The sequence below is a fragment of the Balaenoptera borealis genome (genome assembly GCF_965194805.1).
Source record: "Balaenoptera borealis genome assembly, chromosome: 16".
NCBI classification, from domain to species: Eukaryota; Metazoa; Chordata; class Mammalia; order Artiodactyla; family Balaenopteridae; genus Balaenoptera; species Balaenoptera borealis.
Genome location: NC_138872.1, coordinates 85,124,569 through 85,137,157, shown reverse-complemented (window position 1 = coordinate 85,137,157; position 12,589 = coordinate 85,124,569). Strand labels below are relative to the sequence as shown.

Sequence of the window (12,589 nt, the reverse complement as noted above, 5' to 3'; positions counted from 1 at the left end):
TGACAGGGATACACACAGATGTGGGGTTTTTTCCTCCTTTCAGCTGACACTGAAGATGTGTGCATCGTGGAAAGATTGTTCTCAAGCAGCTTAGTGGCCATCGTTAGCCTCAAAGCCCCCAGGAAGCTGAAGGTTTGCCACTTTAAGAAGGGGACCGAGATCTGCAACTACAGCTACTCCAACACCATCCTGGCTGTGAAGCTGAACAGGCAGGTGGGCCGCGCTCTCACCCCGCTCAGCTGCCGGGGGCTCCGGCCGTGTCTCCGAGTTCAGTGGCGCCCCTCGGACACAGCGACCGTCCCCAGGCGGCGCTTCTGGTCCCTCCGGCCACGCTCCTGCTCACCTGAGCCCCCACCTGGACTCAACTCTGTTTTCTCGTCTCAACAGTTTTGCCCAAATAGCCCCATTTCTGACGATTCCCTGGCCTCTCCCGATTGCTTTACTCATCCCTCAAGACATGAACCTTCTTTTGCTCTTTATAAATGTTACTTTTAAAAAAAATCTGTGAGCATCTTTATCTTTTTTTATTTTTTTGCCACCCCTTGTGGCTTGCAGGGTCTTAGCTACCCTGACCAGGGACTGAAGCCGGGCTCTGGCAGTTGAAAGCACGGTGTCCTAACCTCTGGACGGCCAGGAAATTCTCTATCCCTTTAACTGTCAATTTAACTTTTAAGATGAAGGATTTATTACTTTTTTGTGTCTCTCCCAAAACCCACAAGAATGTCTGGCCCGGAGTGTAGACCTGGTGGCTGGCACTTGAGTTTATTCCACGCGATGGTCACATGGCTTTGGCTTACTCACAAAATACAGCCTTGTCCTTAAGGGCTGTCACCACGTTCTGTCAACAGCCAGTTGTTACGTGGCCTCAGGTGGCCCATGCGTGACTGCAGCTAGTGGGTTCTGAAACGTCCTGACTGGTAAAGTGGACACCACTGACGTGGTGGAAACTGGGTCTGTTGACAGAAAGGTTGGTTAAGGTGGTAAATTACAAAGCGTAACATGCTGAACTTTTTTTATACTTGTAACATGCAAGTGACCATTCACGTACCAGCTCCTGCAGAGCCGAGGGCGGCCGCTTGTCTCTGTTACATAAACCATCCCCTTGGTGCATCAGCTACACACCCATCGTCCTTAAAATGGAGTGAGAACTTCGACACCTGCAAGAGAGTCTGGGTGCAGAATTTTACACTTTTTTAAAAGCCTTGTTTTCACTTTCATCCTGCCGTGCCTCATTCAGCATCGGTTTTTGAAACCTTCACCAAACCTGTCCCAGGCTCTAGACCTGGTGTTCGTGGGGGGAGGGCCGAGAGCGCAACAAAAGCAAACCATGGTTTTCTTAGCTGGAGACCGGTTTCTATGAGGTTGAATTAAATCGTACAGTTAGAAGTCCTGGTAGAGCCGGCGGAAGCAGTCGTGGGTACAGACGCCACCCTGGGCGAGCGGGCACTGTGCCATGAGCACCCGGCGCAAGGGTTCCGGAAGGGACGCGGCGTCTTAGTGCGGGAGTCCGCTACCCGGAGGTCGGGAGCGAGCGTCGTACTGGCTCTGCCTTACGTTTGGTTTCCCGTGTTTTGCTGTGTCTTTTGCAGAGGCTGATCGTGTGCCTGGAGGAGTCCCTGTACATACACAACATCCGGGACATGAAGGTGCTGCACACCATCCGGGAGACGCCCCCAAACCCCGCAGGTGAGCGCGTGGGGACCGGACAGGTCTGCCTTTCTAGGAGCTGTCGGTGAGAGAGATTCTCTTCTCTTTTTAGGTTCCACAGATTTTAAAAGTATTGATCTTAAAGCAAGCTACCGTCCTTCTGACGCTGGTCTTGTGACCACATAAATTGTTGGTTGGGTCAGCCTCCAGTTTTGAGGTTTCTAACCAGTTCCAACCAAAGGGCTTTAGTGTGTTTTTACAGTCCTGCTGTCCCCTACGGTGGTGGTTTGGGGCGTGTGGAACTTAAAACCCAGTGATACGACGACCAAGGTCGCATCAGCGCTCCCCTTGCTTTCCGTGTTCTTGCGTAAGTGCCGAGTTCTGGTGACAGCTGGGGACCTGACCCGCGTTTCTTCCCCGTGTGTTGCTCGCAGGCCTGTGTGCGCTGTCAATCAGCAACGACAACTGTTATCTGGCATATCCGGGCAGCGCGACCATCGGGGAGGTGCAGGTCTTCGACACCATCAATCTGGTGAGGTTCTTTGGTCCTTGGAGAGCTCTTTACAACACCCCTTCTTCCTAAAAGGAGGGCCGAGGAGCCTCTGCCCTCCTCGTTTCCCGGGCGTGGTTTCCGCTGCCACCCTCTTCGTGGCCGAGCAGGTCCGAGTCATCCTGCCTCCGGACGTGTTCCTGTCCCCGCGGCGCTGCGCGCCTAGCGGCACAAGTGCTAGAAGCAGTGGAGAAAACCGTAGAACTCCATGGAGACATTGCTTTGCTTATTTTTAAAAGGTTTTGAGCAGCATTTCCTCGGACCCCTCACCCCTGGTTAATCGGGGATTTGGCGTCTGTGTTAACCGTGCTGGTGTTCTGGTAACAGCCGGTGGGCAGCGCAGGGCACGGCGGTCATGGTGTCACTTTACCCTTCCTTCCAGAGAGCTGCAAACATGATCCCGGCTCATGACAGCCCTTTAGCCGCACTGGCCTTCGACGCCAGCGGAACCAAGCTCGCCACTGCTTCCGAGAAGGTAAGGCTGCTGCGCCCTGTGGGAAACCAGGGCACCTCTGTTCACACGGTTAGCTTGCTAACCAGCCAAGCAGTCTTGTACCAGCTAGCTCACAGCCAGGCACGGCCCACGGCCTGGAGGGCGGGTGCGGGGAGAGACAGGGCAGGGCGCCACGGCCGCGCCCGCCTCAGTGGAGCCCGTGTCGTGCTGTGCGTGTTCAGCTGTCGTTTCTTTAGCCATCCTTCTGGGACGGTTTAGTGTTTCTAGTATTTCAGCTGTATTAATACATATTTATAGTAGTAATTTGAATATAGTTAGCGTATGTAAGTCTTACATATAAACTTATCACGGTCATCTCTAAACATTAACATGAGTTTCCAGTGAGAAGGATTTCGGGGTAAGGGGACGTGGCCCTGTTTAAGCTCCCTGCACGGGGGACAAAATGGTTTGGGCATCCCTTCCGTTTGCCCCCTTCTCTTGGCCCCGTGACCCTGGTGGGCCCTTGTCCTCTCCCAGCTCAGCTGCTGTGTCTCCTCCCTTCTCTGCTTGCTCGATGTTCTCCTGGCTCATTCCTCTCTTCTCAGTGCCCACTGCCTAATTTACTTTGATGCTTTCTCACTGAAAACCTAAAGGAGCCCCCTCCTAAGTCACCTCTCCCCTGGAACCAGCCGCCCAGATGAGGTACTTAAACGTGGGCTCACTTCTCTGCCTTTCCCGTGTGGGTCTCGACCCTCACGCCCACTTTCCGTGATAACAGTGCTACTGTTTATGGGTCACTCGCTAGACCCTTGATGGTCATTTACCGCGTTGACCCCCTCGGTAAGGTAAACCTTTCCCTACTTCATATTGAGGGCTCAGAGAGGTTAAGTCGTCGGTCCAGGGTCACCCAGCTGGGCAGCGACAGAGGAACTGGACTCCAAGCCTGACTGTTGTGAACACTGTGCTGGGTGATCACAGCGTCACCTTGTCCTTTTCTTCTCCCCTGGGAGGATCACGACTGCCACGAAACTCTGTTATCCCTCGATTAATCAGTCTTAATCTTTATGACCTTTTATTAGGTATTAAGAGGCCCTAAAGCACTTCATGGGATTTCAAGGCTAGTAAAAATAGAACATTTTTTTTTTGGACTTTAAAGAGCAAACGCTTAATTTCACAAATTTCAGTTTGTGACCTTAGACCACCAGTGGCCTTCTCAGCGCTGCTGTGTACTAGGTGCTGGGGCTTCGCCGAGGTGTGTGGCTTAATCCTGTTCTCGAGGAACTGCAGTCAAGCTGTGACCCACAGCTCTTAATTAATTAGTTTTACACAGTAGGTGTGCCGTTAAGAATATATCTAAATCTAAAAGTTTAGGCTGCAAAGGACAAAACCTTTGCCATGGTTATTTTTGGATAACCAAAATTACAAACTTGGCGTCCTTCTGTCCGGAGAATCATTGTCTTTATTAATATTTTCCAAAAGGGACCCATTTTATTTCCAGCTTGATTTCTACTGGCTGTGTAGTGTCCTGTTATACGAATTTATCACAATTTATTTAACAATTCCTGGTGCTGTACATTTGGGTTGTTTATAGGTTGGGGTTTTTGTTTTTGTTTTCCTATTTATAAACATGTCAGATAATCTCAGTGGTTCTTATATTTAACAGCTTGAACCTTCTAAAATTTGTACAGTATGAGATTAAATGTCTAATAACTCTGCTACCCCATAGATTCAAGATGCTGCCTGTTTTAAGGTGTTTCCGCTCTGCTCTGTCAGACTGTGTCTCTTTGTGTTAGTCTATTACTGTAGCTTGTAGTTTTCTTTTAACATTTAGATGTTGAAGTACCACTCGTCTTCACGTGCTTGGCTGTTCTGTCTCATCAGCGCTCCCAGATGCCCAGGTCCTGCCCCACATCCACACGCGCCCTGGGAGTTTGGGGGGAGGGGTGGGGAGCTCTGCATGTTAACAGCATTTCATTCCCCTGCCTGACGTGGTAGGCTGCAGCTCCCCGTTTAGTCACATTTTCTTTTGTCCTGGTTGTAGATCTCTTCTTGGTGTAGGTCTTCCATTTTGTAAGTTTGGCTTTATTCCTTTTTAGGCAATTAAGTAACATTTCCAGGTATTCAGTTGCTATAATCAGCCCTTGATCAGTGGCTCCGCTTAAAGTGGGAGGAAGGGGCGTCAGAGGGGCCTCCAAGTAATGCTTAAGGGTGTTTTTGGTCTTTTTGTTTTTGGGGGGGTTTTTTTGGCCACACCACGCAGCTTGTGGGATCTTAGTTCCCCGACCAGGGATCGAACTCAGGTCCACGGCAGTGAAAGCGCCGAGTCTTAACCGCTGGACTGCCAGGGAATTCCCAGGGTGGATTTTTAATAGTTTAAACCTCAGATGGCTTAGGGAAAATAGAACTATTGTATTCCAGCTTTGACTTCAAGGCCCGTAGTGTTTAGAAGAAGTAGTGAGTTAAAGTGGGTTGACGTCATATTATCGTGTGAACAGTGGAACAGGGCGTGTTCTGGTGAGTGCCTGTCAAGTGTGAAGGGGGTGCAGGGGCCCCTGAGGCCACCCGGCCCAGGGCAGCTGTCATCACTCCGTCCACTAAGGTCTGATGTGCAGGAAATACAAACCTGATTCTACCCAGCTAAAATTCCTTTTTCTTTCCTTCTTTCCCTATCACAGGGGACCGTGATTAGGGTATTTTCCATTCCAGAAGGACAAAAACTCTTCGAGTTCCGGAGAGGAGTGAAGAGGTAACGTACATAAATCTCCGAAATTGATTCTGGAGCTTCAGTTCAGATTTCAGTTTTATACTCTCTGTGACCAACAGTGGAAACTCAAACACTGGGGATCCCAGTTCAGTGACCAGCATCTTCAGCCCAGCCGAGTGGTCAGGTGGGGTTTGGAAGTCTTGTCGCGTGGGAGGTTAGAGGGACATTTTTATCAGAGCAAACTGGGTTTTGTTTGTCCGTGATTCCCCCGAACACGGCGGTGGCCGATGGCCCGGGGTTGTGGAAGGATGAGCTCGCCCAGGTGGGCGGGATGGGCGGGATGGGCGGGGCGGGCGCAGCCCGGGGCTCCTGACCTGGTCAGCAGCTCCTCCCTCAGGCTCGGCTCTGAAACCTGTAACCGGCCCCCAGCTCCCCAGCACTCCGGCAAATAGCTTTGGCCCTTAAAGTAGTTTCCTTTTTTCTAAAGAAACACCAAGCCACAGTCACCGTGCGGCGCTCCGTCCGGTTCCCCATCTGTAGTACCTGTCTCCTCGGACCAGGGACGACCCTTCTCCGGGGGCCTCGCGCCCTCTCCTCCGGGTCCCTCCCGCCGCTGATGCTCGGGCTTCAGTGCCGCACGCTGCAGCCCTCGCCGTTCACTGCTCGTGTCTCCCTCCTGTCGCCGCGTCTCCGCCCCGGGTCCGCTCCCACCCCGCTCTGTGCAGCCCGCGCTCTCCTTAGCCTAGACGCCTGTCTGCGTGCCAGCGGTGACCCTCCCGTGTTGCCCAGGCCGTCTGCCGAGGTTTCCCGCGTTTCTCCTGCCTGCGGGGTGCTGGGTGCTCCAGCCGCCGGCCAGGATGTGGCCCCGACTGCTCACCATCCCGAGCACACCTTGTCCTAGTGAACATCCCGGCCTTTGACCCGGTGCCCCGGCCAGAGGGGCTCAGGGGCCGGCGCACCGGTCAGGCAGCAGGGCCGGCCTCTCCCCCGTGCAGCCCCACCGGCGTCGCCATCCAGCCTCGCACTCACCTTGGGCTCTGCTCTTGTTCCCTGGGCTCCATCCTTCAGACCTGAGCCCCGTCTGTCGTTCTTTGAAGATGGGAGTATCATGGGAGCACAGCCCTGTTGGGAGCCTCTCAGGGTCGTCTTCTTGCCCCTGGGATTGGCTCCAGACCCCGAAAGGCCTTGGATTTCGAGGCCTCTCAGCATCCTTCCTTTCCAGCTGTGGTTTGTTTCCCTTCCCCGTCGCTCCCAGCTCCTCAGGAGAGGAACCTCTGTCTCCATGGAGGTCATGGCTGTGACCTGCCGACTCCTTAACCTCTGAGTCTGTTGAGTGTCCCTGGGGAGGCCTTTCCCGCCCTCCCGCGGAAATAGCGTTTCCCTCCGAGCTCCTGTAGCACCTTCCACTTAACTTCTTAGTCCCCTGCGTGCAGTGAATTTAGTTCCTGCTCACACCTCCCTCCAGGCTCCACTGAGGCGAAAATCATACGTGTCCTGAGCTTCAGCACAACGCTGGGTGCATCGTGAGCTCCCGTAAATATGTATTGAATTGAATAAAGCCCCTTAACTATTGACAGGGCCAAATACATCTTGTATTTCTAGGGTTACGAGGAAATGTAGGTTTGTTTGGTGGCTTTGGGATTTTAACAGTGATTTTTAAGGTAAACTGTAGAGTCTTAGTTTATCGAAAGTTTGCTTTTAAACATTATCAACGTTGCCAGTTTACCCTCTTCCGTGTTAAGAATTGCTATAGTCTCGATTATTGGGTTCTTTTACTAAGCTTAGTGCTATAAAGCCAGCCTCATTCAGCTAAAAATGGTTTAGTGAAGTCCTGATTCCCTTAGGTACGTGAAATCTCAGAGAGTTAACCGCGTAAGGATCTATTAAAGGGTGACTCGTACTTGGTGTCACCTTTCAGACATTCTCCTTCCTTGAGCACATGTTTTGAGGGGATGACTAGGAAGGAATAAGGAAGATACCAGTAGCCCCACCTGCGCCTGTCACGGGGCCCTTCCTTCGCTGTGACTTCGGTGAAGTCCCCGGGGCACAGCTGGCCGCCCTCTGTGCCCAGAAGGCAGTGTGACTCGGGCCTCCCCCTCACCCTAGGTGTGTGAGCATCTGCTCGCTGGCCTTCAGCACGGACGGCGTGTTCCTGTCCACCTCCAGCAACACGGAGACCGTGCACATCTTCAAGCTCGAGACCGTGAAAGAAAAGTGAGTCGCAGAGGTGCACCTGTTCAGGGCAGCACAGAGCAGTCTGTGCGCCGACCGGGTGGCTCTGGAGGGAGCAGCGCACGTCCGGGCTCCGCAGCGGGGCAGGTGGAGTGTGGGGTGCGCGGTGGGCGGGCCGGCGACGGTGAGGCCCCGAGGGCGGTCCCCTCGGCGCCTCTTCCCGCAGCCCTTCTGAGAGGCTGCCCTGGGAGGGGTGCTGGCCCCCTGCTGCACAGAGGCCGCTTCCATTGGTGAAGCGGTTGGTTTAAGTTATGTGTTGCTGCAGTGGGCGTGCACGGCACAGGGCGTGGTCCTTACCTTCTCTCTTACACTGGATGAGCGTCCACTAGGGTCAGTATTGCTTGTTTATAGTGGGTCTCACCCTCAGGGACGTCTAGGGTGACTTACACGCGTACATACAAGATGAGTAACAGCAAAGATGGGCTACGGGGAAGTAGCAGTTGGGGTTTGTGCTGCTGAGGCTTTGGGGACTTCCCGTCAGAAAGGTCGGGGCGGGGGCTGGACTGGTCCCTCGCGTCCTCACATAGGCTGCAGAGCAGGGAGTTATCGCTTGCCGTCATCTAAGGGGGCCCCTGGGGAGGGGCATCGGGGCCCCTCGGAGGGCACGCTCTGTAGTGTCCCCAGGGTCCCGAGAGGTCATCACTTCCTGTGCCCCCTCTTCCCTGAAGTCTGGGAAAATTTGAGTTTGGGGGCTGATCCTTGCCTCGGCGAGAGTGGGACGTGGTCGTTCCCGGTGAAGGGCCCAGCCTTGTGTGTGACAGCGTTTCCTCCTTCCAGGCCTCAGGAGGAGCCCACCACCTGGACCGGCTACTTCGGGAAGGTGCTCATGGCGTCCACCAGCTACCTGCCCTCCCAAGTGACGGAAATGTTCAACCAGGGCAGGGCCTTTGCCACAGTCCGCCTGCCTTTCTGTGGCCACAAGAACATCTGCGCGCTGGCCACGTGAGTAGAGTGGGCGCCGCCTCTGGGCCCACCGCCATCCCCCGCGCATCCAGCTGGGAGCCAGGTCGTGGGGCACCGGGGACTGTGGCGGTCTGGCGCCGGGATAACCTGCAAACTTAGACCTTGGGTTTAGGCAAGAGTCACAGGAGCGGAGGGAACCGTAGGTGGGCCTGTGCCGTTCGTGGACCCCGGTGCTGTCTCTGCGGTGTCTGATCCTCACATCTTCCTCTCTCTGTTCTTGTTGAGAATGTTTAGAAAAACATCATTAGGTCAAGACCACGTGAGAGTGCCCGTGTTTAAGCCTTGGGTCCTCCAACGCCAGCAGCCTGGCGAGGCTCAAAGCCCCGTGCAGCCGAGTCAGCCGCAGGCCGCACAGGGCCTCCCGGAGCCCCAGTGCGATAGTCCCAGTACAGCCATGCAAGGAAAGACGGCCCTGAAAGTTCAGTGAGGGCACATCTGCACGATTCCACGGATCTTAGAAACGTTCTTCTACATCCTTCTTATCCACTTAGCATCGTTGAAAAGTTGATGAAAATGTCTACCGTTAGTAATCACAGAAACCACAAAACTGATTTTGTTTCCACCTGTTCTCCTGTGGGCCTCAGTGTTTATTCACACCAAGTTCCCCTTGGCCTTGGTGTTACGGCCTCAGGAAGCACAGCAGAAGCGATCCTTATTCTCTTACGCATGGACAGTATGTCAAGTTCATGAAACTAAATCTGCTCGTTTTGGGCAGGGGGGTTCTTCCCTGGCCAGGCTAAAAGCTGCTAGTTTAATAAGAACTTTGTGAAAGTTTCAGTCTTAGAATTCGGTTGCTTTTTATTCTCACCAGAATCCAGAAGATTCCCCGATTGCTGGTGGGAGCCTCGGACGGGTACTTATACATGTACAATCTGGACCCCCAGGAGGGAGGCGAGTGCACCTTGATGAAACAGCACAAGTGAGTCGTCTACACCCCGGCCACACCTCCTCCAAGTGGTCAGGCCGCTGCTGGGCGCCTCTTGGGGGGAAGCCGGGGACGCAAAGGAACGTGTCCCAGTGCAGCCGCCTGCGCTGTGTGGGAGCTTCGCTCTGCCAGGCAGGATTCCTTGTGGGTACGGACCCCGCTCTCCACGCCTCTGCCCGTTTCCGGCTTAGTAGCCGGGCAGAGACAGGAGCGGCCGGTGGGCACTGTTCTCCCTGTGGAGGGGCCTGCGGGCCCTCTTCCTTGGAACCGGATCCGCTGAGGACGCAGCTCAGTGTTGCGCATGAAAGGGATGGCCCCAGGGTGCTGTCCACAACGTAGGGCACGTTCTCTGAGAGCCTGCTGTCTCACTGAGATGCAGCTTTTCTCTTTGAAAAGAAGGAATTAATATTAGTCAATTGGAAGGTAGTGCAGTTGGATTTTCTGTTTTTGCTTTTTTTCTTAAACAGCGATACCGTAATACTCTTACAGTTAGGGTGAACATGGGGGTGATTTTGTTTTTTGCATAGTGTATTCTGTTTATGTTCAGTCTTTAAAAATGCGATGAGATTGCCTTCCTGGGTACAACCTTTTTCATCAGACTCAGCGTGTAGAAATCCCCGTGAACAGACTGGCGGGGATCACTCCGCGGTCAGCGCAGCGTGACGAGCGCACGCGTGTCCCTCCCATGAGGGGCCTTTGCCCTGTGGCTGCAGGTCCATCCCAGCTGGCCCTCGGGCTGTGTTGTCCTTGTGCCCGACTGTCCCTGCTGTCATCGTTTCTCTCCCCTTCCAGGTTGGACGGCAGCATGGAGACGACCAACGAGATCCTAGACTCCACGTCCCACGACTGCCCCTTGGTGACGCAGACGTACAGCACGGCTGTGGCCAAGGGTCCTCATGTGCCTTCGTCCCCGACGGCACTGGGTAAGGGCTGTGGACGGGCCTGGAAGGCAGATCGCGCCAGGCCCGTGGGTCTCGTGCTTCCTGCTGTCACTCTCACCGGGGCTGCCCGCCTGCCTCTTGCCGCGGGGACAGGGCAGGGGCGGGGGCAGGGGCGCTGAGACAGGCCAGCTGTTGTAAACTGCGGTTTTCAAGGCCTCTGGAGGCTGAGTTCGTTTTCTTCATCTCTGAAGAAGCAGCAGTCCTCATGGTTTTGGGTGCATGTGGATTGTTCCCCGCTTGCCACCCCTCAGCTGAAAAGCTGCCCTCAACCCTCAGTCTTCACCCTCCCGGCTGTGGAATCATTCAGCAAGCCGGCCCTGCCGGGAGGGGGCAGGAGGAGTGGGGAGGCCCTCGGGCAAGACCGCGGGCGCCCTGTGAGCCGTCCCCACCCGGGCTCGCCGGGACCTCCCCCGGCTGGCGGTGCCCTTGCTCACTGCTCTGCTCTTGGAGAGGAAGGCCTCTTACAGCTCCGGGAGGCTGAGTGGCCCTGTCCTCAGCGTGCCCCCGCTCACCGGGGGTGGTCTGCAGCCTGCCCACCGGGGCCCTGTTACCGTGCCGGCTCCCTTCTGACCTTCGTGGGTCTTGGAAGGTCAGCGACTTCCTCTTGAGGTGCCTGAGGCTGCAGAGAGCTTGCTGGTCGGGGGAGAGGCGAAAATCCCCAGCCTTGTGGGCTCTGAGCTCCGCCTCGGGCGCGGCCTCGGGGTCTTCCTGCCCGCTGAAGCGCCCGCTCTCTCCGCAGCCTACACGGACGAGCTGGGCGCAGCGGGCGGCGCGGGCCTGGAGGACGAGGCCAGCGCCCTGCGGCTGGAGGACAGCGAGCACCCCCCCATGATTCTCCGGACGGACTGACCGCGGCCTGGGAGCTCTTCGGGCCCCGGGCTGAGCGCTGGCTGACAGAGGGCTCCGCGCCGTGCTGCTGTGAGCTTTGAGCCGAGCTGGGGGAGAGAGTGGCAGAGACTTCAAGAGGCGAAAAAAAGACTGTAGCTGTGGTCTCATTCCATACTGTCGAGAAATACATTGGTTTCACTTCAGTGGCTTTTAATCCTGCTTATGAATTTTAGCTTTTTGTTGGTTTTCTCATTTTGCCAAAATTAACTGTTTGGTGAAGCCCTTGAAACCGCCTTGCTTTGCATGTATTAATGTGCCGATCCAGCCTGGGAGAGCTAGAGCCACTTCCTAACAACCTGCAGGCGTTTGGGTTTTCAGTCTGTACAGAATGAGGAGCGGCCCCGAGAAGGCAGCAGCGAGCCGAGCGGGTCAGGCGGGGCCGGGTGGCGACCTGGAGGGGGGGTCCTCTCTCCCCAGAGCCCCTCCGGGACCATTTTCCCCGTTTTATTTTGTTAATTAAATTCTTTCCAAATTGGATTTTTCTGGGGTTTCTTCTGCAGTGGATTTTTGTTTCTGGTCTTGTTTTCCATGTGGGTGTTAGAAGAGAGAGGTTCTTCCCGACATTGAAAACCTTTTTCTCTGATAGCACGTGAGCTTGAAAGACGGCCGAGGAACAGCAGGGTGAGGGAAGGCCGTGTAGGTAAATCATCTGGTCTTCGCTGATTTTCCTGTTGAACAACTGTGTGTGTGTTTTTGTGTTTGTTTTTTTAAGGAATGGTTTGTAGCTGCTGCTTTGCCCATAAAGCACAGAATTCAAATGTGATAGGCACCTGAATTGTGCTCTTAGCTCGAGCTCCACTGTCTGGGGGCGGGGGGGGGGGGCGGTCCTTCTTACCTGTGTCAGGAGGAGGAGAGAGGAAGCTGGCTGGGGACACCTCGCTTACAGGGTGACCTGGGCCTGTCTGTTTTCATCTTGAGAATTGTTCAGCAAAAGTGATGAGAGATTGTGGTCACAAGCTCAGTGTTTGCCTGGCTTCCCTTCTCATTCTCATAGAATTTAAACAACCTCAAATACCTCGAACTCTGCATTCCAAACCAAGACACGTAGCAGTTAAAGTTTTGAGGGATTTTAAGAGGAGTTGGCGGCATGAAAGTTGGTTCTGGCTTCTTGGGGACGGTGACAGTTAAGGATGGAAGCGGAAAAGCAACAGTATCTGCCTTCCCTCTTCTTTAAACAGAGGAAGGGTCTGCGGTGTCTGTTGCGGGTTGTGTGTGTACCTGGGTTGTGGCGGTCGAGTGGCTCGTGACGGGGAAGCAGTTGTCAAACTGCCCCCCTCCAGTGCCCAGCTCCAAGGTCAGTCCCCGA

General features: G+C 54.6%; 1 protein-coding gene across 3 annotated transcripts in view; it reads left to right on the top strand.

The window, feature by feature from the left end:
• The window catches only part of WIPI2 (WD repeat domain, phosphoinositide interacting 2), a 30,168-nt gene extending 18,408 nt beyond the window's left edge, over positions 1–11,760 (top strand). For 2 of the 3 annotated variants that reach the window (XM_082360342.1, XM_082360343.1), the window contains 10 exons: positions 44–213; positions 1,590–1,686; positions 2,082–2,179; positions 2,580–2,672; positions 5,306–5,376; positions 7,441–7,548; positions 8,344–8,508; positions 9,341–9,448; positions 10,247–10,377; positions 11,135–11,760. In XM_082360342.1, the coding sequence (XP_082216468.1) occupies positions 44–213; positions 1,590–1,686; positions 2,082–2,179; positions 2,580–2,672; positions 5,306–5,376; positions 7,441–7,548; positions 8,344–8,508; positions 9,341–9,448; positions 10,247–10,377; positions 11,135–11,244 (1,151 nt within the window). In that variant the 3' untranslated portion in view covers positions 11,245–11,760. Of the gene's footprint in view, positions 1–43; positions 214–1,589; positions 1,687–2,081; positions 2,180–2,579; positions 2,673–5,305; positions 5,377–7,440; positions 7,549–8,343; positions 8,509–9,340; positions 9,449–10,246; positions 10,378–11,134 lie in introns of those variants that run through there. The other variant, XM_082360344.1, reaches the window with a different exon arrangement.
• Positions 11,761–12,589: the final 829 nt, after the last annotated feature.